General features: G+C 40.3%; 2 protein-coding genes across 3 annotated transcripts in view; one reads left to right on the top strand and one right to left on the bottom strand.

Annotated features, from left to right (window-relative positions):
- The window catches only part of adam10a (ADAM metallopeptidase domain 10a), a 37,984-nt gene extending 27,557 nt beyond the window's left edge, over window positions 1-10,427 (top strand). Inside the window, exons 9-16 of the mRNA XM_085375136.1 lie at window positions 4,408-4,571; window positions 4,697-4,880; window positions 5,006-5,156; window positions 5,271-5,454; window positions 5,540-5,651; window positions 5,836-6,056; window positions 6,188-6,314; window positions 7,919-10,427. Coding sequence (XP_085231262.1) covers window positions 4,408-4,571; window positions 4,697-4,880; window positions 5,006-5,156; window positions 5,271-5,454; window positions 5,540-5,651; window positions 5,836-6,056; window positions 6,188-6,314; window positions 7,919-8,064 — 1,289 coding nt within the window. The 3' untranslated portion in view covers window positions 8,065-10,427. The remainder of the gene's footprint in view (window positions 1-4,407; window positions 4,572-4,696; window positions 4,881-5,005; window positions 5,157-5,270; window positions 5,455-5,539; window positions 5,652-5,835; window positions 6,057-6,187; window positions 6,315-7,918) is intronic.
- A 618-nt stretch (window positions 10,428-11,045) lies between these two features.
- On the bottom strand, window positions 11,046-23,220 carry lipca (lipase, hepatic a). Of its 2 annotated transcripts, none has more exons than XM_085374954.1 (9): window positions 22,908-23,220; window positions 20,666-20,850; window positions 18,608-18,787; window positions 18,371-18,488; window positions 18,036-18,269; window positions 16,467-16,709; window positions 13,785-13,899; window positions 13,174-13,392; window positions 11,046-11,341 (listed from the first exon to the last, which is right to left on the bottom strand). In XM_085374954.1, the coding sequence occupies exons 1-9, from the start codon at window positions 22,987-22,989 to the stop codon at window positions 11,227-11,229; spliced, it is 1,491 nt and encodes a 496-aa protein (XP_085231080.1). In that variant the 5' UTR covers window positions 22,990-23,220; the 3' UTR covers window positions 11,046-11,226. The 2 variants fall into 2 exon arrangements, with proteins under 2 accessions (XP_085231080.1, XP_085231155.1); XM_085375029.1 differs by having other exon boundaries at window positions 20,666-20,844; window positions 22,908-23,217.
- Window positions 23,221-23,998: the final 778 nt, after the last annotated feature.

Raw genomic sequence — 23,998 nt, 5'->3', positions numbered from 1 at the left:
GTTATTTTATGACACAGCTGTCCAATCTCTAAACTACGTATTGTGGGCGTCGCCCTTATGGCCTCAGCAAGAGGCTCTATGGCCAGAGCGAATAGAAGGGGCGATAAGGGGCAGCCCTGCATAACTCCCCTATGAGTGTTGAAGTAATCAGACCTAAGTCCATTAGTCAGGACTGCTGCCTGTGGATTATTGTAGATAACTTTGACCCATTTTATAAAATTCTCCCCTAAGCCGAATTTGCCCAGAGTATACAACAAATAAGACCACTCAATTCTGTCAAATGCTTTCTCCGCATCAAGAGAAAGCACCAGGCCGTCAATAGATTTTTGCTTGAAAGCTACAATAGCGTTCAGTAAGCGTCTAACATTGGTGGCTGAGTTTCGACCCTTTATAAAGCCTGTCTGGTCCTCCCTTATCAGCACAGGTAAAAAATTTTCTAAGCGGGTGGCCAGAATTTTAGAAAGCAGTTTCCTATCTACATTCAAGAGGGCTATAGGTCTATAGGATCCGCACAAATCAGGACACTTCCCTTTCTTTAGAATTAGGGAAATGTTGGCTTCCTTCAGTGTCTGCGGGAATTCACCCGTAATGAAGGAGTGGTTGAACATATCAAGAAGCGGTTCCACAATAATATCCCGAAACTGTTTATAAAATTCACAACAGAAGCCATCAGGCCCTGGCGACTTTCCACTTCGCAGTGATTTAATAGCCTTAAACACTTCGGTCTTAGTTATAGGGCTGTTAAGGGCAGTCTTCTGTTCCTCTGACAAATTTGGTAAGTCGAATTGGGTGAAGAAATTATGCATCAGCTGCACCCCCTCCGGGACTTGTTGAGAAGAGTACAAGGCTTCGTAGAACTTCTTAACACAGTCATTTATCAGTTTGTTTTCATATATCTTGTGGCCACCTTCATCAGATATCGCTGCAATGGTATTCGATTCTGCGCGCTTCTTAACATAGTACGCCAGACATTTACCGGCCTTATCTCCATGCTCGTAGAACCTCTGTCTGGTGTATTTAAGTTTCTTCTCTGCATCTCTGGTAAGAAGGCAATTCAGCGCTGACCTGAGTGCGGTTATTTCTTGCCATAATGGTGGTGATGGGGAGGCAATATATGTTTTCTCCTTATCCATCAATTCGCTCTCTAAAGATTTTTGTTCCTCCATCCGTTGTCGCTTCTTTGTCGCAGAATACGAAATAATTAGGCCCCTCGCATAAGCTTTGCATGTTTCCCACAAAACAGAGGCAGTAGTAGCTGAGGGGGTGTTGATATCCAAAAACGCTTTAAATTCTGCAGAGAAGTGAGAGGTAAATTCCTCATCCTTAAGAATAATGGTATTAAGCCTCCAGTGGCGGGACCTGTGAAGCGCAGCTTTAAGATCGAGATCCATGATTACCCTAGCGTGATCTGAGATGATTATACTTGTTATGTCGCACGATACTACTGAACCTAAGTCAGTTTTCGGGAGAAAAAAGTAATCAATTCTAGTTTGGGACCTATGCGGAGCCGAAAAAAATGTGTATTGCTTATCGGAGGGGTGAGTATATCTCCAAGCATCCACAAGTCCAAACTCGTCGCATAGAGCATGAAGCGCTTTGGCCTGAGGAGAAGGAGTTGCAATGCTGTGTGGAAATCTGTCCATAAGCGGATTTAACATTAAGTTGAAATCACCACCAATAATAACGGTAGAGTTAGGAAGAAATGGGGCTAATTCCAGAAACATTTTGGTAAGAAAGGTAGTTGGGTGGGCAGGTGGAAAATAAACATTCAGTAATAAGATATTTTGGCCTTGCAAAATCCCTTTGACTATCACGTAGCGGCCCTTCAGATCCTTAACGCAATCAGTTACTACAAAAGGTACATTTTTCCTAATCAACACTGCCACTCCTCTACTTCTTGTAGTGAAGGATGAAAAAAAACACTTGTCCATATAATCCTTGTTGCAACTTCAAGTGTTCATTATTATCAAGATGTGTCTCTTGTAACATAGCAACATCTACACCGTCCTTTCTTAGACAAGTAAATATCTTCCTCCTCTTAATAGGGCTGTGAACCCCTCGTACATTCCAGGTGCATATTCGCAGCCTACTCATTATTAGACTTATTCATGTATCACACAAAGCATATTGAGCCAAAGGGTTCACCACACCCTGGTTGAAAAAATAAATAAATAAAATAAAAATAAAAAAGGCATGAAAGAGCTGTGTGACGGAACATTCAAAGAACAGTGATTTGGCAACAGCCCTACTAAACATGTAGGGAAAAACCAATCTCCTCCTGCCCGTCGGGAAAGCCGAAGTGCATTGCACGCGCGTAACTCACGCCTACCCATAGACGAAAACACAGTCCGTCCGGTGCCCGATGGGGTGGAAGATTTCACCTGGTCGCTTATAAGCAGCGAGGACGAAAAAAAAAGAGTCATATACGCCTAGATTCGGCAAGTACTCACACCGGTTAATTAAGGCATAGTGTGAAGAAAAGGAGTACTCCGGTGGTTACGGGGATTCAGGGCAGCGAGTCCGCGTAGGACGCAGCTGCCTCCGGTGTGTTAAATCTCTTCTCCTTGCCGTTGGCAAACAGCCTCAGTGTGGCGGGGTAGAGAAGCGCATAATCCACATTCTTCTTCCTCAGGCAGCTTTTCACCTCGTCGAAAGCCTTGCGTTTCTTGGCTACCGCCGCTGAATAATCATTAAAGAAGGAGACTTTGATCCGACTTGTTGGTTGGTTCGGCTGCGTAGCCAGGCGCCGAGCTGCGGCCATCACACGTTGTTTATCAGCAAAGTTGTGAAGCTTCATAATGATGGGTCTGGCGCGCTGGCTGGGGCCCGGCCTCGGTGCTAGAGAGCGGTGAGCGCGGTCTAGTTTGATCTTCCCATTTTTAGTTGTGAGCTCGAGATAGGAGGGGAGCCATGACTCCATGAAGGCGACAACATCATTTCCCTCCGTGCCCTCGGGAAGCCCGACCAGGCGAAGGTTACATCTGCGGCTGCGGTTCTCTAAATCGTCCATGTGGTCTGCCATGTCAGTTACTTGTTTTTCGAGTCGAGCCACTTTCGCCTGCAATACACCTGCCGTGTCTTCCACGCCTGAAATCCGTATCTCGGCGTCTCCCACCCGTGTCGCCAGAGCCTGGATCCGAGACGTCTGTTCACGGATTGCGGCCAGCACAGTATCAACTTTAACATCCAATAAAGTTGTAATGCTGTCAGTTATCTTACTCAGAGCCGCAAGGATATTCGGGTCGATATCACTCCCAGTTTCCTCAGCGTCAGCGGAGATTTCTGTGTCGCTGGCGTTAGCTTCTTCAGGCTCAGCCGCCATAGGACCCACAATGTCGCTAGCCTGCACAACCGGAGCTGTCTTTTTCTTAGACCTGACGTTAGGCATTTTAGAAAAATAGTCGTCCAGACTCATTATAGAGTTACTCCCACGCACATTTGTAACGTTTCACCAGGTGAACACGTATTTTAGACGGATAATCGGGGGACCTCACCGGAGCACAGCGAGACGGGTGTTCGCGCTACGACGCCATCTTGCCAACCCTCGATTCACTGTTTTAGTTGCCACGTTTTCACGTAATGTTTTATTTATAGCATTTTTTAACTCGTATTCTTTGCTGAGCGAATACCTTTCATATGTGCAAGCTGTCAAACCATACCAACATCAGGAATGAAGCCCAGATGTAAAGTAACAGCAGCACAGACTGTTGCATTCATGTGTGTATTCGGTTGGTGATGCAGAAAATATAAAAATGTTGTTTTTGCTTGATTCTAATCTGCTGCTAAGTCGCCTTTGACACTGCTGGAATTGCAGCTGCTAAAACACAGAACGCAAGAATGCCTGTTTAAAAGTAAAATAATTTTCACTTTGATCTGTGATTTCCACGTTTCCTTTATTAGGCTATGGGATAAAGAAATGTAATATTTAAATATATACACTTTAAAATTTCAGAGCTGTCACATTAAAAATAAACTGCAGCAGTGAGAGCGCATTTGGCTTTAAAATAATTAACTTAAAATGAAATGTTTATTTTATTGCTCTGTGGACTGAATTCCCAGTTTAATTATTTTCTGCAGCATTAATTTTGTGTCTTATTTACAACAGGATTGCATTTTAATGTTGTTTTCTATTCTCTTTACATATTTAGCAGTGTTTTATCATCATCATCATTAAAGTGTTTCTGACTGGAGTAGGCAGAACTCATATGGGTCATTTTGTACAGATTAAGAATTATGATGGGCTTCTAAACATGCTCAGAAGGCCTGGTTCAACAGAACGTTGATAACCACTGTTGAGATGCACATTATCTCCAACTGGACTTTTAGGTTTTGTCTAGCAAGCAAATTCAAACAAATCCTGGCTGTGTTTGACCTGTTAATGCATCGCACCCTTTGTTTTTACCGCAGGAAGCTCCGGGGGAATTTGTGAGAAGAACAGAAAATACTCAGATGGAAGGACAAAGTCTCTGAACACTGGTATCATCACAGTGCAGAACTATGGCTCACATGTCCCCCCCAAGGTGTCACACATCACCTTCGCTCATGAGGTCGGACACAACTTTGGCTCACCTGTAAGTACTATTATTTAAATCCCGGCCTTTGCCAGTAGCCTACTTTCTCTTGCCAAGCTGTATTTATTCTGTGGAACTTTCTCAGAGCTCTGCTGTTTCTCTTTTGCTTGCCTACTATTTCACAGCATGACTCTGGTAGCGTATGCACCCCTGGAGAGTCTAAGGAGCAAGGACAAAAGGAGAGAGGGAACTACATTATGTATGCCAGAGCCACATCAGGGGACAGGCTCAACAATAACAAGTTCTCAAGCTGCAGCATCGGGAATATAACCGCTGTTCTACAAAAGAAAAGAGATAGCTGTTTTGTTGGTAAATTCTCTTATGTGATCAAATAAATAAAAGGATTTTGTTATCTGTGTGTGAGTGAGTGAGAGAGAGAGAGAGAGAGAGAGAGAGAGAGATGCTCTTTCAGTCTGTTGTTTCTGTGTGTACAGAGTCTGGCCATCCTATCTGTGGTAATGGTCTGGTGGAAGAGGGAGAGCAGTGTGACTGTGGCTACCAAGACCAGTGTAAAGACAACTGTTGCTTTAGTGCAGATTCAGGGGATGGCGAAAAGTGCAAACTTAGACCCGGCAAAATCTGCAGGTAAGATTTTGTGATGAACTGTTGATTGTGGTATTAGTGAGCACAGAACACAGCTGTGAACAGGGCAGCATTTGTTTGACTTTTGGTTGCATGGTTTTCATTGTTTTTACGCAGTCCCAGCCAAGGCCCATGTTGCACAGGAGAATGTACTTTCAAGACCAATAATGAGGTGTGCAGACCAGATTCTGAGTGTGCCAATGAGGGCAGGTGTGGTGGAAATACTGCTCTATGTCCTGCCTCACAGCCAAAGGAGAATTTCACCTTTTGTCATAAAGATACACAAGTTTGCATCAATGGGGTATGCTCATATAATCGGCTTCGTGTCTTGTTTTCCCGCTTTGTGAGTTTGTATCATAAGTTAAAGTTTTTGTTTTTTGAAATAGGCCTGCACTGGTTCTGTCTGTGCAAAGCACAATCTGGAGGTATGTAGCTGTGCTAAGGAGGATGGCAAGGATGAGGCTACTGACCTGTGCCATGTGTGCTGCCAGGAGAAAAGTGAGTGTCTGATTGTTCACATGTCAAAATGTACACTAAGTATAGTCATTTAAAACTAGAATTATCTGACGTATAGCATAAGTGACTGTTGGTTTTAATGTTTGCTTTTAGTCATGAGAACATCTTTACGATTAAAACATTTTCTTGGTAATACAGATGTCACTTACTTTCTTTCTACCCTCAGCGAATCCCAGCACCTGCAGCAGCACAGGGTCACAGAGATGGGCCCAGTATTTCAGTGGGAAAGTGGTGACGCTGCAGCCTGGCTCACCCTGCAATGACTTCAAGGGATACTGCGATGTGTTCAATAAGTGTCGCCTGGTGGATGCAGACGGGCCTCTTGCAAGGCTAAAGAAAGCCATCTTTAATCCTGATTTCTATAACAGTATTGCAGACTGGATAGTGGTGAGTGTCTCAGTGTGGGAGTGTATATAGTGACAAAGATTTGTCAACATGGTGACAAACACACATAGCTAATATTTTTAGTGATTCTTGTCTGTGCTTAAATATTTTTTATTACATTCTGTGTCATTCAGGCCTACTGGTGGGCAGTGCTGTTGATGGGTGTTGCTCTCATCATGCTAATGGTTGGCTTCATCAAGGTCTGCAGTGTCCACACACCCAGTAGCAACCCCAAGCTTCCTCCACGCAAGCATGTATCTGGTACGTATCTAAACCAGGGCTCTGCAAAAAAAGGAAACTGTGATGTAATCTGTGGCCTGTTGTGGGTTAAAGAAAAACTAATTTTGGAGTGAGGGAGAGAAGGGAAATTAGATATTAAAAAAGTTTGTTTACTTTCATTTTGGATATCAAACTCCATACTGGTTCTATTTGTAAGATTTAGTCAATTTCATCACATCAAGGATTCCAGCACATGTCCATGTTAATGAGCAGATGGGCCGTGACTTCTAGTTCATTCAAATCAGGGTTTTCTTTTCTTCTAACTTTAGCCTATTTGTGACAAATTAATCTTCGGACTTCTAAAATCTCAAGTATTTCCTTTTTTAAGAATCCCATTGCAAAGTACAGTTTAACTTGATTAGGTCATCCACCGCAGAGGTTTTTCCCTCTTGTTGTAAAACCTTATAGCATGAAAAAAATTTACGCTAGTTTCTTTTCTTTGTAAGGATTTCTCTTTATTCTCAGAGGATGTATATTTTTTTTCTCATACATTTTGTATTTTAACCATTTAATTTTTTATTTAATAATTTTAAACAAAAAGTATTTTTTTAAACAAAAAAAATGTATATACATCATTGAGAAAAAAAATGTTTTTTTCAATAATGCATATAATACATTTTGCAAGTATACTAACAGTTCATCTGTATGTAACTCAGTTTATATTTACATGTTTTAGTAGGCCATGGCCATGAATGTCATGGTAATTTGAGACTTTTAAGGAGTTTAGAAAAAATCCAAAATTGATTCAGTGTCTGTAGGATCAAAAATATACACCCTCCACAACATTTAATTAAATGTCCCTTAGTCAAACCAAACTTTGCCAAGACTGGTCACATATCCAGTCAGAATTATGCCAAAAGCATCGGGTTGAGGTGCAACTTGCTAAGGGATATTCCCATGTATGGATCCCTGTATGGATTAGAGAAAATCCCAAACAAATTTAAACTTTTGCATCTAATTCTTGTGTTTTAAATAATTAAAGATGTATGATGCACAGTTATTCCACCCTGGAAAATGAACAGTTCAGAGAAATCAAATCCCTAAATTACCAGGACTTTCATGTTCATGATATGTGTGTGTGTATGGGTATTAACATCTTTGTGGGGACCAATAATTGGAATTTACTATACTTGTGGGGACCGACAGCCCTTGTGGGGACCACCACAAGGCACGAAAGCATTTTTGAGACTCAAAATATGGTTTTAGAGTCAGGGTTACAATTGGGTTATGGTTAGGTTTAGGGTAAGGGTCAGGGTTAGGCATTCATTTTTGATGGTTAGGGTAAGTGGCTAGGGAAAGCATTATGTCAATGAGATGTCCCCCACAAGGATATAAATATGCACAAGTGTGTGTATGTATGTGTATAAACTTCCACAACTGTGGATTACTGAATGCATATTTAGGTTAAAGAGAAGAGATGGCTGAATAGCAAGGTGCTAAGAAATACTTTGTAGTCCAACATGATTACCTTATCATGTAATAGTCACTTCTACTGTGGGCATTTCTAACAATATAAATGGTAGTAGCATTAATTTGCAGCATTCACTGTATTTCTTTAAGTTAATTGAGATGTCCATTTCCTGTAGACACCCTGAATACTCTGAGACGGCGGCCCCCAGCATCACAGGGCCAGCGCCAAGCTCAGGGCCAGCGCCAAGCTCAGGGCCAGCGCCAGCAGCGTCAGCAGCGTCAACAAAGAGAGCAGTATCAAATGGGACTGTTGAGACAATGAGGCAAAAGTCCGCTTGTTGCCTTGGTTCTTCTTCGTGCCTACAATCGGAGCACCTTACTCCAAAGAGTTACCTTTACCACTTATTGCAGAATTCTGAGAACTTGCAACTGAAACATTTTTACTGGACAAAACCTGATGTATTTTTGGGTCTAACAAACTCACTCACCTCTGCTCTAAGAGCAAGACTAGCAGTGGTTCACTTAGCTTTTATAGGAAATACATTTTTCCAAGGATGAACGGGGGAGAAATTTACTGATCTCCGTTATTTAATCTTAATCTTGTTTCTTTTTTTTTCTTTTTTTTAAACCTTTGAATTTTTTTCTTTTTTGTGGAGGAGAGAAAAGCAAATTTATTAGTTTTTCACAAATTTCTGCTGCCAATCAAAAACAGATCTGAGACTTTGTGTTTGAAAAGAACCTGTTTTTCTTTTGCCAATGTGACTTTTTCCCCCCAATACATATAATATTTTTTTTGTAAGGCATACTTCTGTTCCTTCTGTGTGCAAATATATAAATGTTGAGGTCGTTTTGTCTTTTGTTTCACATGAATTTATTTTTCTTTGAATGGAGATCGTTCACTGTTTTAATTCATCTTCTCAGGATCAATAAAATGACAGAATACAAGTGTAAAGACGACTGCTTACAGATGTCTGGGTAGAGTCTCTTCTGGCTCAGGCCTACAGGTCACGTAAGCTGCCATCCAAGGCAGAGGACAGGACTGGAAGAATGTATATAAATGAGCTCGATAAGACCAGTCAGTCATCTGGTGGTCTGAATTTGTGTATTTGTAGTTGTGATATGGTTTGCAGATGTGTTTACAACAAAATACTTGAGGTGGAATTGAATGACGAGAAAATAGCTTTTGTTAAACTGATTGTATCACACTTGTATTCTGTAATAACTCTTTTTACCTAACTGGTTGCTTTGACTCTGAGCGGTGAAACAACCACTTTGTGCTACATTCAGAAAAGTGAAAGCTAAACCAGAATGCATTAAACCAAACAATACAAGTGTACAGAACTGATTAGAGGAGAGAGAAGTCCTGGTTTGACTGTCGTGTCTTTTAACTCTTGTCATCTGTCCATCTTTTCACACATTAGCAGTTGTTAAAGACAAAGTAAAACCACTCAAATGCAGTCAGACCTTTATACCCAGATAAGGAACCTGTCCGGGTTTATATGTGGTTTGTTTTTTGTTTTTTCTTTGTTTTTTTGCTTTTAATGCTTTTTAATGCAGTTGAGATTGTTTCTATTGTGCATGGAGTTGGGAAGTCTAGCGATTCTAATTGTATTATTGCTTTGTTGCTGCTGTTAACAGATCTTTATCAGAGTGAACAATCACATCGCATCAGCCATCCACTACTGTTCTGTCCTTCTTTTTGCTACTGATTGGGGATTTTGTTAACCTTTGTTACTCCCTTTGGTTTTGTGTGATTACATTAAATATGTGCCTACTCGGAGCAGTGTGACTGAAGTTGATGTACAAGTGTCAGCAATCGTTACTGAAGACTGAAACGATGTCTGTGTGATGCAACTTAGAGCATAGCCTTGCCTGATTGTAGACACTTTATCAGCCAGCACGTGAAGAATCCAATTTTGCACACAGATAAAAACCTTTTTTGGCTTAACTTGAGCAGTATTCAGTAAGTGTAATTTTAGGTTCTCTTCAGATAAATAGATACAAATGCAGAACACACACAAACATGATTTGTAGACTACATAACATATGTTTAGTAGAATAAAAGAGATGCTCCCTCAAATGAGCTCTGTTGAGCGCAGCTGCAATTTAGCATTGTTTTATGTGCAAGGTGCCAGGATGTCTTACAGACCAGATTCTATGCAGAGCTTCACAGAGTTTTAACATTTGACCTTCTCAGTGAGAAATGCCTCCAGCGTGTCCTCCTGAGAGGGTACACGGAAAACCGTGTGCTGCAGCAAAGCTTGTGAACAGGCACAAATGCAATTCTTTTGCTCCCTTTTCTTATGTTCTTTGTCTTTGTGGTGCTACTAGTTATGCTTTTTGTTGGTTATGAGATTTTCTGTGGCTTTTTAAAAAAAAGCTTTTGTCTGTGTGAGAGAGAGAGAGAGAGACGCTTTGCTGAAACATTCGTATCTTTTTAAAAAAAAAATATATGTATGATGTGGATACTTGGTGTCGAGGGTTAGTACTCTGGGATTTTGTTTGTTGATGTTGCACTGAAATGTAAGCGATGTAAACAGAATCCATAATGTTATAGATTCATTACTACTGTCTGATTTAATGCGTTCTTTTATACTGTGCCTTCAAATTGTGTGGTTTTGTGTTCCCCCTTCTTTTGTTCTGATTCTCATCCTGCTTAATTTGAATATTTTACTACATTTGCAAAGGTGGAAATGTATAATTTCTTTTGAATTACTTGAACTGCATTAATAAAGTTGAATTTACCATATTGTTTCCCTCTTTGTCCAGTGTTAAAAGGTAGCGCCATGGATTTCTGATATTTTAAAAAAGAAACATTTTACAATTTAATTTAATGTTATTATGTTATTCAACCCACAAATGGTTCAAAGTGATGATTGGTAAGAAGATTCAAGTGTCGCACCTGATTTAGAAGAACAAGATTCAACTGCATTCGAGTTTTCAGCTGTAACAGCCTGCCCTCTGCAGTCATCACCTGGTAATTACTTGCCTTTCTTAATCTCTTAATGAGATTTTAAGACTGATTTTGTTTTCAAGCAATTATGATACAAATTCAAATAATAGATGCAAAATAGGCATCAATAGAGGGTTTTATAAACATCAATTTTCAGTTAGAATTTAGATTAGTTCCCGTTTCAGGCTTTAAAGGGTTTAGCGCTTTAACTTACAGTTCAACCTGTCAGTTGTGTTTTCATTCAACCAAAATATCTGCACATTTGTGACATGGAAAAATGTGTTAGTCCGTAGCTGGATACGAATGGACCTTTGTGCATGTGTAGAAAAATAAACCCACCTAATGACATGATAGAAAAGAACAGTATATTTATTCAGCACTTCTTTCCAGCAATTATGGTTTTCTGAGTTACTCCCTGAATGTACACAACTTCCCTTCAAGGAGGGAGAATTTTATCGCATTCGTTGTTGTTTTCAAGGGCCATTCAACTGATATCTTCAGTTAGATCTTCAGCGAGTGACCCACACAAGTCTATAAGTTGTCCTTTCTTCTGGGCCTTTTTGGTCTCTCTTCCTTACAGCGTACAAACACCATGTCTTCTGACGCTTCCATTTGTCTCTCGTTTGTCATGGAACAGAAAGATGTCCTGGAAAACAGAGACGGTGTCGTTAACACGCTGCGATTAAACAGAAAGAGTGAGTGCAGGAGTAAAGATTAACCAGTCTGTGTATGGGAAACAACCCACTAGATGGCATCAGCAGTCTGTAATGGTCTCAAGTGTGTTCTTTATACGATTGTAGCATCTTTACCTTACAATATGAAGCACCTTGAGCCAACTGTTGTTACAATTTGGTGCTATTTCATTAAAACTGAACTGAATTAATATAATTCAGTATCAGTAATATTACTCGTCTTAGCACTATTGTACAATTTGAGACAACTGTACTTGACTTTCTTTCCTGTTTATCCCATTTTCAGCTCTATTAAATATCACAGTGTGATTTTTATTTTATATTTGGAAATATCATATATGCTCATATATATGTGCTTTGAATGTGATACGAAAAACTGCAGGGTCAACAGAGGTCATCTGTGATGCCACCAATGCAAGTTAAAACTTTACAATGCAAAGAGAAAAAACCCCAAACACCATCCAAAACACAGCAGCTTTCTCTGGGTCAAAGCTCATTTGAATGTGTACAGAGTGGGAATGTGAAGATATTTTGGAAATCATGGACACTGTGTCCTCCGATAGATGCAACAGTAAAAGGACTGGTACTTACATTGCACTCTCTTACTCTATTTGAGCACTCAAAGTACTTTCTAGCCACAAGCCTTAATCACCATTTTCTATGCCTAATTGCTTTTAAAGTGATTTAACCTAACACATAGATGCAGCAGGGGCAGCTCAGGGCTCAGCATCTTGCCCAGGGAAACACTGACACGCAGACTAAAACCACTGACCTTCCAATTAGTAGACAACCTGCTCTTCCTCCTGAGCCACAGCTGTAACGTGCTAATCCGTGAAGGCCCCATTAATGCTGAATGACACATATATTCAGATAGAGCCATTCAGACGTCTCTTTCAGAGAAGAGCTTTTTGCATGCAGCAAAGATAATGCTAAACCACTTTTTGACACATATTGTTGGCTGTTGTAGACTAAACTAGCCTGTCATGTCTGTCTGCAGTTAGACCTGCAACCTACAGGAAATATGTGATCTATCATGAAACAAAAAAATAATACAAAGAAAACAAACAAGCTGAAAAGTATCAATCACTAAAAAACATTTCACCTTTAAAAGTTCAGTTAATGTTCTTAGTTTTTGTCACGGCTTTTGTTGAAATGGGTTTGGACTGGATCATTGAAGCATTTGTATATGTATATGTATATATGCATGTATATATGTATGTATGTATGTATGTATGTATGTATATATATATATATATATATATATATATATATATATATATATATATATATATATATATATATATATATATATATATATGTGTGTGTGTATGTAAATAAAATCAATTTAAAAATATGTAGTTTAAAAAAATAGAAAAGGCTTCAGCAGTGTTGGAATCATGTGTGGAATAAAGCCCGGTATGATGATGAAAAGCTGTATAATTATTTGTGCTCTCCATCATTTAAGCCCTTAATTTAGGGGTGTCAAACATGAGGCTGGGGGGCAGAATTGGCACAGCTAAGACTCCAATCCGGCCTGCTGGATTTCTTTAGAAAATATGGAAGGCATAAAGGTTTTGATTTAATTATATATTTATACGTTTTACAGTTTGTTGATAATAACCTCCCCCATTCATTCTACACCAAAGTAATAGATAAACAATTAAAGACAGAACAATTCCTGTTTTTTTGGTGTCTGCTAAAGAAACTTTGGTTAAAACAAGAAAATTTACAGCAATCAAGAAAAACTTTTGGTTTTATGCTGCTAGCTCGTAAGAAACACATGTACCTCCTCTGTGTTTCGCCCGCTTTGACGCTGACTTTGCCCACATTCAGGAGTCTTTTTCTTTCCCAAGTTCTCCAAGGAATGATGGTCTGCACCTTGTCCCACACATTTTCCCACAGAGGAGATGCCTCCCAGCGTATATTGAGCAACATCAGTTCCCCCAAGTCTCTGTCCAGGGTGATCAGGAAGGTGAAGGTTTTGTTACCTGAAATCTTTTCATTGCTGGTGGAGATTTTTAAAACAGTAATCGAGAGAGACAAAGTTAGACGAGAGTTAATCACCCTGCAAAAGGCTGTTGTGGCGGCTCAGACTAGAGCGGGACAGCAGATGAGATTTCCTCTGCTAGCACTGTTTAGCCTGAGACGCTTTGATACACAGAATATGAAGGATAACACAGTTGTCAGGGAATATTGTCTTGTTTAAATTATTCATCCCATCATTGCCATTTATAGTTCTCTTTCATGCAAGGGCTTCAGTTGTTTCCATGTGTGTCAGCTGCTCTCCTTAACTTGCTTTGTAGAGCTGAGAGCCCAGCTGCATATTGCATGTGTCAAAGAGTGCTCATGTGTTCTGATTTAAACCCGATGGGGGGTTGGTGTTGGTACAGTACTCACAAGGTGATGTCCACAGCTCCACTCTCTTCTTTGGTTCCTGTGAGGGAGATCGTAAGAGAGGGCTCAACCTTCTCCGTCTGATTGATGAACTGGACCCTGAACTGGTAATGATAGACTGAAGGGTGGAAGCCAGAAACAGAAGAAGAAGAGGACACGGTTACAGAGAAACCCCCGACACAGTTTTCAGTTTTTCTTGTTAGCTTTACATTTTATCAGTCTAACATATAGGATAATAAAACATTGAAACAGGAACAGATTTTGTGTAGATAATGGCTGATTTTTGTATTCCTACCAGTCAAACAGAGGACTGGATTCATTTACTGGTGGATGTGGACTGTCTAAACAGATTTAGATGTAAGTTTTTATTCGATAGTGTGAAAAATTGGCAAAAACTGCTCTGTAATTTTTTTGATTTAGACAAAGAAAAAATGTTTTATGAGGCCAAAGTGGCCCTGATCTTTCACTTTTAACTACTAAAATCTAATTTGCTTATCCTAGGCTTATGGAGCTACAGTGGGGCAAAAAAGTATTTAGTCAGCCACCGATTGTGCAAGTTCCCCCGCTTAAAATGATGACAGAGGTCAGTAATTTGCACCAGAGGTACACTTCAACTGTGAGAGACAGAATGTGAAAAAAAAATCCATGAATTCACATGGTAGGATTTGTAAAGAATTTATTCGTAAATTAGGGTGGAAAATAAGTATTTGGTCACCTCAAACAAGGAAAATCTCTGGCTCTCACAGACCTGTAACGTCTTCTGTAAGAAGCTTTTCTGTCCCCCACTCGTTACCTGTATGAATGGCACCTGTTTGAACTCATCATCTGTATAAAAGACACCTGTCCACAGCCTCAAACAGTCAGACTCCAAACTCCACCATGGCCAAGACCAAAGAGCTTTCGAAGGACACCAGGAAAAGTATTGTAGACCTGCACCAGACTGGGAAGAGTGAATCTACAATAGGCAAGCAGCTTGGTGTGAACAAATCAACTGTGGGAGCAATCATCAGAAAATGAAAGACATACAAGACCACTGATAATCTCCCTCGATCTGGGGCTCCACGCAAGATCCCATCCCGTGGGGTCAAAATGATCATGAGAACGGTGAGCAAAGATCCCAGAACCACACGGGGGGACCTGGTGAATGACCTGCAGAGAGCTGGGACCAAAGTAACAAAGGTCACCATCAGTAACACACTACAACGGCAGGGAATCAAATCCCGCAGTGCCAGACGTGTTCCGCTGCTGAAGCCAGTGCATGTCCAGGCCCGTCTGAAGTTTGCCAGAGAGCACATGGATGATACAGCAGAGGATTGGGAGAATGTCATGTGGTCAGATGAAACCAAAGTAGAACTTTTTGGTATAAACTCAACTCGTCGTGTTTGGAGGAAGAAGAATACTGAGTTGCATCCCAAGAACACCATACCTACTGTGAAGCATGGGGGTGGAAACATCATGCTATGGGGCTGTTTTTCTGCCAAGGGGACAGGACGACTGATCCGTGTTAAGGACAGAATGAATGGGGCCATGTATTGTGAGATTTTGAGCCAAAACCTCCTTCCATCAGTGAGAACTTTGAAGATGAAACGAGGCTGGGTCTTCCAACATGACAATGATCCAAAACACACCGCCCGGGCAACAAAGGAGTGGCTCCGTAAGAAGCATTTGAAAGTCCTGGAGTGGCCTAGCCAGTCTCCAGACCTCAACCCCATAGAAAATCTGTGGCGGGAGTTGAAAGTCCGTGTTGCTCGGCGACAGCCCCAAAACATCACTGCTCTCGAGAAGATCTGCATGGAGGAATGGGCCAAAATACCAGCTACTGTGTGTGCAAACCTGGTAAAGACCTATAGTAAACGTTTGACCTCTGTTATTGCCAACAAAGGTTATGTTACAAAGTATTGAGTTGTATTTTTGTTATTGACCAAATACTTATTTTCCACCCTGATTTACGAATAAATTCTTTACAAATCCTACCATGTGGATTCATGGATTTTTTTTTTTTCACATTCTGTCTCTCACAGTTGAAGTGTACCTCTGGTGCAAATTACTGACCTCTGTCATCATTTTAGGTGGGGGAACTTGCACAATCGGTGGCTGACTAAATACTTTTTTGCCCCACTGTAATGGAGTTCAATCAAGGCAGAAAACCGGGAAAATGAGGCCATCAAAGTGCAAAGTTTCTGATATTGATATTTATCTGATATTTATGTTTTCATGTCTGCAAGTTCCATTAAAACACCAAAGCTTTGTGGTTTCCAGCCCAGTTGATGGCACCAATCTAAAAGCCACCCTTTCCTACTAAAGATCTAAATTACAAATGAAATTAGTGGTTTGTAATTTCTCATTTTTTCATTCTCAAAAGAAATGAAGCTGTAAAAAGTCTAGGTCTTGTCGTAGGTTTACTTGAATAACAAATAACGACTAGAAATCTTCTTGGGATGAGATTTTATGCCATGATGACAGATGCACCGAATCCTTTCAAATCTACTGCCACTCCGCTTTAACTTAAATAAAATTTGGCCTCCTTATTTTTGTGTAATCTTGTCATCAAACTGATTTATTTTGCCTTAATAACACACGCAAAAGCTATTTATATATATTAAGTCTTTAATGGGACATATAAGTGTATCCTGTTGGTCAGTTATGACTTTTACACGGCTGTTAGGTCAAAATGACAAACCATACGTTTGTAAGGCATCCGAGACCGTGTTTTCAGGTAGAGCCTCTTGCTGGTGCCCGTGCGGACTTTCTTGATATCATAGCCGAGTGTGTTGCAGCGATTCTTCCGGCAGTCCAGACAGACGCCCTTGTCAAAGGCGCTGTTGTCGCTGCACCTGTAGGCCATGCTCTGCTTGTCTTTGTTGAGCAGAGAGTCGATGAAGAGATGGACAGAGCGCTCATGGGCACATTTCACTGTTTGCTCAAAGCCTAAGAGAAAAATAAAAATGTGGTGAAAATTTTAAACCTGCTTCTCCAAAACGACTTTGATCTGACTTTCAACGGATTGTGGAAGAGCTAAACCACGAAGCCTGACCATTATTTGTGGATCGAGTTCATTATCGCCAAATGGTGGCATCTATCAGCTCTTGCTTCTGTCACATCTCCTATAAGTGACTCATTATGTCTGACACGGCTCTGCTCTGAAGGCCGTTTCTCTGAGCAGCAGCTTGTAGCCTGAAGGCAGCTCAGCTCAGACGGATGGACAGAGAAAAAGCACGGCACATGTTGCTAATTAACTCCTGAGGATGACAGATGCTTTAATGTGGTTCTCGCTGTCATATTGTGAGGATGTGTTTAGGATTGAGAGGCAGCATAAATCCCACAGCCACTTCTGTTAGACTGCATGAAATTAAATACATCTGCCTAAACACAGAAGAAGAAACTGTCAACAAGCAGAAGAGGAATCGGCATCCTAGACGTGGCTTCTAAACCAGTGTTCTGAGGTGGCAAGGCCAATTAAGAAGAAAAAATGTTATGATAGAGCGTGCAAAGAAGGAAACCAGAAAGCCTTTAAGCAGAGAACATACTGCTCTGATTGGAGCTTTGATTTAAACCAGAGGAACCAGAAACTTGAATGCCTTTTCCAACAGGGAATGAATGCCTACTTTATGTGGACTCATCAATGCAGACATTAAATAAATAAACAAATATAATAGCTTTGGTATTCCTGATAAATATGGTCTAAATTTGTAAAAGACTGTTTGTTCAGAAAAATGTTTGTAATATTTAAGTTTCAATACAATGTTTAAAGTGGCCACTTCATTAGATACATCTGGCTAGGGTTGGATGCTGGATTCAACAAGGTGCTGGAAACATTCGGTTCATGCTGACATGATATCATCGCACAGTTGCTGGGTGCACTGTGATCATAAAGGGATGGACAATACTCAGGTAGGCTGACCCTTAGTTGGTACTAAGAGAGGCAAGAAAATATCCTCCACATGATTACATCACTAAAAGCAGCAGTTTGAACCGTGAATTCAAGGCAGGATCGATCCATGCTGTTTATATCTGAATGTCAGAGCAGAGATTGAGACTCATCAGACCAGGCAGCTTGTTGCCAGTCTTCAGCGGCAAACAGACAGCAGGATGTTCTGTTGTTCTATCCCACACTTACAGACCATAAAACACTGCAGCCTCTAAGAGGCATCACAGAGCTGCTTATTTCATGCTGCAGAAATACTATACTATAAAACAATCATGGTTATTTCTGGTGGTCGCAATTTTTAATGTGCTGTTACAGATTTATCTTACCGAGGATCCCGTACTGGGATATGTGCTCGTAAATGTTTTGCAGGTCACACCCTGGTTGGAAATCTCCTCCATTCGGGTAAAAGTCATAATGGGCCACAGCTTGCTTAATTCCCACACTGAGGCCCATACGCTCGTGGGTGAAAGTGTGGATGGCATCCACAAATTCAGCATCATCAGGAGACAGTCTGTCCGTGGGAGACATGCCTTCAAACAGCGGACCGGCTGGATCGAGCCCTGAACACACATGATATACACAAGCATTGGGTGGTTTTAGAATATTAAATGAATAAATTGCTATTTATTAAATTTAGCTATGAAAGGACTAAAAATCTCACCAGTAATTCTTCCAATCTTCTCCGGACCTGTCAGAAAGCTCCCAGCAAATCCAGAGATGTGAGCGCCGAGGCTGTAGCCAATCAAATGAGCATTTCTAAGTGGGTACTTGTAGTGCTCCTGTAGGCGATTAAAGACATGCATGATTGCTGAAACGTATGGATTTGATTATGGAATGAAAATGTATCACCTTTCAGTCCACTGACATCATAAAGATCAGTGGAGGAGTTTATTCTCACCTGAAGTGCCTGCAGTAGGTGAGCTATGTCTTTTCCAACAGTGCGGGTTTTCTGTACTGCGATTGGATAGTGCTGCTGAGCCAGCGACAGCCAGTCTGTAAGCACCACATTTGCATCTATCAGGTTTGTCCTCACAGCCGTGGCTAACCTCATCACCCAGCTCTCCATTATGCCATCCACCTTCACAACAGCAAAACTAAGCATTAAAAAAACAGCTTCTTACTTTTAAAGTGTTAATATGTGCTGTCCACAGTACAGTCCTGTGCATAGTTCAGTTCGGCAAAAATGAGAGAAACTGCAGTGACTCTGTTACTTAACTAAAGGATTTTTCCTCATGAACCGTTACAAACTGTTGATTTTTCACTTTTCCCCACCCATCATATATTGGCATCATCTTTGTGTTTATGGAGGGTTTTTTCTTTCTTATTTCCCTTTTTGAATTCTTAGTATGTGGGATTGGGGTTTCTGTTTGGTTCTCATTTGCTGAGCTAGTGTTTGTTGGCTTTTATGGAGTCTTAATTCTCATGGTATTTTTGAATTCTGGTTCTTATTTTTGAGCACTTGTCACAAGTTTCTTTTTTAGTGATTTGTAGTTCTTGTGAAATTAGTGAGTTCTGTTTTGTGTTTTGCTTCTGTTTGTTATTCTTCACCAGTATTCCAGTCTGTGTCCCCTCTGTCTCGTTCATGTCCTCGTGTCTTCACGTGTCATCCTTCACTGTCTCTTATGCTTCTCCAGTTCCAGCTGCCTTTAGTCTGAAGCTAAATTTTTCTTTGTTTTTCCCGTGTCTTCAAAATGTTGTCCCATTGAATGAGTTCATTCATGTTCCGTATTTATCTTTCATGTTTCACTGTAAAGGTGATTGTTGTTCCTTTTCTGTTTTCATTTCTATATCACTTATGATTCAGTGTTTTATTGTCACCACCTGTGTTGATTACGCTCACCTGTGTCTTGTTCCCCATGCGTCTCTAATCTCCAGCTAATCCTCAGTGTCTCCTGTCCTCCCTTTGTCAAACTGACTGTCTGACATCTGGGACCCTATTCTCAGACTATGGAAGTTTGTTTCTGCCACAGAAAAAACATTTTTTGCCATCCATAAGTCAGAATTTTAGGTTATTTTCTAAAAAAAAAAAAATCTTTAAATTGAAAATCAAACTTGAAATTTTGCTTTTATACCATGACTGTGAAACATATACTATATGGTTTCACTCTAAATAAAATCAGGCTACCTCATACGGGGAGGCATAACAAACTACAGGGCGACTAAGAGGGTTCAACCTCAGCCAAGGCCTGCTTCCTGTTTTGCAGTTTAGGAATAGGTGACCTGCATGTGCACAAGAATGTAACAGCTTCCTTTTATCTGCCATCCTCCACCTCTCCTGCAGCATTCACCAACTTCAGCTTGGTGTTGAAATCTCGCTGACAGATAAATATGATACAGATTGTTTTGTGAATGGGAATTACAGCAAGGAGTTTTTATGTATTTTGGCAGGTGTTCTTAAGTCTGTTTGTGGACAAATATTTTCACTGTTATAGAGACAGCTTTATAGTTGTGTAACCGAGCTCAAAATGTTCCATACTCCAAAGAGAAAAGGGCAGTCAAAGTTCAGTGGGGTCAAGAGAGTCATGGCACTAGCACCCCACCCCTTTTTAATGTACGTTTCTCTGTGTTAGCCCTGCAAGAGGCTGGCGACCTATTCAAGATGTGCCCCTCCTCTCGCCTTTTGACCACTGGGATAGCCCCCCCCAACAACCCTGAACTGGATAAGCAAAAAAAAGGTTGAATGATGGATAATGTACGTATAAATCTCTACCAAAACTTTAGTAATCTTGAGTTGTGACGGGTGTGGTCTGGGAACTAACTGCTATTGTGGCTGACATGATCCGATCCAAAATTTAATTACATTTCAGTGCAGATCCATGTGTCTACCTCATGGTGTGTTTTTTCAACATGTTTCAGCCTTTTGAAGACGTTTCCCTCCCTGTAGTCAAGTTCCATGTTTAGTATCCAGTGGCTTAAGTCAGCGAAGCGTAAAGAGAGAAAAGGGAGTTGACCTTACCGACCACCCATGAGTGATGATGATGAGGGGATTACTGCTGTTGAAGCCACAGGAGGTGAGAGTGTGCAGCTGCAGAGGGTCCAGCGTGCAGGTGTCCTCACCTCCTAAAAACAGCCTAAAGACTGAACTGCTGACATATAGCTCTTTCTCCCTCAGGACATCCCTCTGCTCTGTCCCCACTGCACCTCAGAAATCAAATAACGGATGGATTGTCTGTTAGAAACGAGTACTTTACAGAACACGATGGTTATGCTTACAGAATAATTACAAATGATGAATGGAAATGTGTCAATTTGATAACACTGAGTGTGTTTTGATGCATTAATGTAAGTATTTGAGTGAGTAAACGTGGAGAAATTAGGACAGTCAGTTCCTGCTGAGGCTCCATTGGACTGGAGACTAACTAACGCCCAATCAGAAGCCCTTTGCTGTGAGTCCAGGTCATACAGACCTCGCTGGCATCTGCTCACAGACATCACTTCACAACAAGTCCCATCGGATGAATCTCTGCCAGACTCTTCTATCATTTGTTACGTAAACTCCTCCTCCCTCAACATGTTTAAAACCACAGCCAATAATGCCAAAAACCAAGGCGCCTGTAAACACCCAGCAATGCAGCTGCCTTCATACAAGTTCTGGTTCCTGATGTGAAGCCCAAATCGTCTTAGCAAGAAAAGTAAAAGAACATCCAGCCATCATTTATCATCATTTGCTTTGGTGTGTCTCTTCAGTGACTGTTTATCGACACGATCAGTGAAAACAGTCTGACTCATTAGTAACAGAACACAAACAAACCCTAACCCAGAAATTTGTACAAGAACTGTGTTTACTTTGCAAATCAGTCATGGTATCTATCACAGCGCATAATTAAAAAAAACATATTTGTAAATGGGGCATGAAGTCTGTCATAAGCCCACATTTAAAGACCCAGTAAAAACACCGGCACTAAAGACTGAGATGGAGAAAATAATGGCAAACCTAAAGGAATATGATTTATTTATTTATATTTATTTATGTAGCGCCAAATCACAACAACAGTTACCTCAAGTAGCTTTGTATTGTGAGGTAAACACCCTACAATAATACAAGGAAATCTGATCTGAGTTAAAATCTCCAGTAACTTTTCCTTTTTGCGCACGTTTTAATGATTTCGTTGTAGGACTTTTTAAAATAATGACAATCATCAATAAGGTGTGAACGCATCCTTTACGAGCTTTCAAATAGTTGAGATTTTGTAGAAAAAAGGCTGGGTTTTAAGATGCTAAATATTTTATTTTATTTAAAAAAGTATTTAAAAGTTCAAAACAACAAGTTCAACTTAACAAGATCTGACAGCTGTTTCAGTTTTTAAGTCTCTCTCTGGATGAACGCCATTCACCCAGATATCCACGTGGTGGAGAAAAGGCTAACAGCTTTGTAAAATCTCCCATAGATGTTAAAAAAACGTGATTCATATTTTTATATTCATCAAATCATTTGGTGGCCTGTTTTTCCCCCAGACACTGGGGGCACTGGCAATCTTGAAAGGACCGATTGCATGAAAAATGTTTTATCACAGGATAAACGTGAAAGCTCAGAACAGCTTTATACCGATTTGAAGTGACTCTTCACTGTAAGGGAACAAGGGAAACGCACACACACGCACACTGTTTGTGTTTCTCCGCTTACTTGTTGCTCATCTGTGGAATCTTAATGTAACTTTTAAATGTAATTGTTCATATGAATTAGTAAAAATAAACATACAGCCTGAAGCAGCTGGACTGAAACTTGGTTAAAATTTCACTTTACAAGACATGAATTTGCTTTCAGCTGCTTCCTGATGTACACGGGGTAGCCATGACAGGTAGCTCCACATGTCTAATTTATCTGTGTTTCTATGTCGGCCCCCTCTGTGATCCATTTGTGTCTCCTCCTGGGACCAAATCGGGGAGCTTTTGCTTTTTAGGCAAAATACTACTCTGTGGAACCACATCTTTATAACTATCTACTGTGAGGCTAAATAAACAGTAAAGATTGTTTTAAAGATTGTCTTTAGAAAGAGATACTTTGGGAAATTATGTGTATACTTCTGCGGTGTACAGATTGGCTAGTTTCGGTGTGAGTCTCATTGCAAACACTTTCCTCAGCATGAATTCACAGCATGAACTATAGTTAAATTTAGTGCTTGTTAAAGATTTTGATAGCATCAATCAATCTGTGCATAAATCACAGAAGCGAAGGCAAAGCATGATATTTCACTTACCTGCTCTGATTCCTTTGATTTTCTTTCCCTCACTGAGGTGATAGATTAAAAGCAAACACCACAAGACTTTGACCACAAACATGCCGTCAGCTTGGTAGGTCCTTTTGGCCACGCTTAGAAAATCTTCAGCGTGTGCTGTGGATTTTAAAGGTGAGAACCTTTTGTCTGCAGATGTAGGAGCTGTTTTTAAGGAAGCCTCATTTCTGTCCTGAGGATTGAAATCAGATTATTTTACCGAACTCTAAAGAGAAAGAGAGGGGACACCAGGAGCAATGGTTCGTGGATAAGGGGGATTTATTCTTATCCTGATTGGCTGGGGGCTGGATCGTGTACATTGTGAAAGAGCAGAGGTATGATAGGCAGGGGATGTGGTACGATGTGCTGTGACCTTGGATCCTCAATCGAGACCCTTTCCAGGTACCAGGGTAGAGGTACAGAATATGTACTTTTTATGTAGCTTTTATAGAACTATGTGTTATTGGCTAAAGACATGACATGGATTAGATGTGGACTATTACCGCATTGCTTAAACCCATGTTTAAACAGTTGACGAAGAGCACTCTGTGTACCCAGGGCACACAGTGGATCAATACTGCACACAACATTTTCTTAACGTCCCACAGAGTGGGTAAAAAATACAACCGCAGGCATTTGTTTTCATTTAGTAATATTGGGTATTAACAAAATAGTATAGCGTCTGAATCATATTTTCTTCAGTTTTAAGCTACTGTTTTTGTTTTCTTCCTTTTAATGCGTACACAGTCTTCACTTCTGATTTCTGTTTATAATCTCTGCGTTATAAAGAAGTCTATTTGTATTTTGTTTGTCTTTTTTATTAAAAACTCTACGTAATATCTCTTTCAAAATAAATTTTAACATTTGCTTGATTCAGTACTTTTATATTAACAATGAATCATATTATTGTGTGTGCAGTGGTATCAGGCTTATATTTTGGTGTCTTTGTATCTGTTGTCTTTCTGTCCGATATTAGTAAAAAAAAAAAAAAAGTTTTGGGTTTGCTCATTGCTTTGAGGAAAAGTAAGCAAATAAATAAATGTAGTTTTATTTATATGGCACAAATCAGAACAACA

This window comes from Diplotaxodon limnothrissa, linkage group LG1 (assembly GCF_057381915.1).
Source record: "Diplotaxodon limnothrissa isolate DT_005_m linkage group LG1, D_limnothrissa_male_GT1.1, whole genome shotgun sequence".
NCBI lineage: Eukaryota > Metazoa > Chordata > Actinopteri > Cichliformes > Cichlidae > Diplotaxodon > Diplotaxodon limnothrissa.
This window is presented reverse-complemented; position numbering and strand designations above follow the sequence as displayed.

Excerpts from the sequence above, each read along its gene's own strand:
- lipca (XM_085374954.1), bottom strand. The coding sequence starts at position 22,989 with ATGTTTGTGGTCAAAGTCTTGTGGTGTTTGCTTTTAATCTATCACCTC. Across the intron at positions 20,851-22,907 it reads AATCAAAGGAATCAGAGCAG|GTGCAGTGGGGACAGAGCAG; the intron begins GTAAGTGAAATA and ends TTGATTTCTGAG. Across the intron at positions 18,788-20,665 it reads TCATCACTCATGGGTGGTCG|GTGGATGGCATAATGGAGAG; the intron begins GTAAGGTCAACT and ends GCTGTTGTGAAG.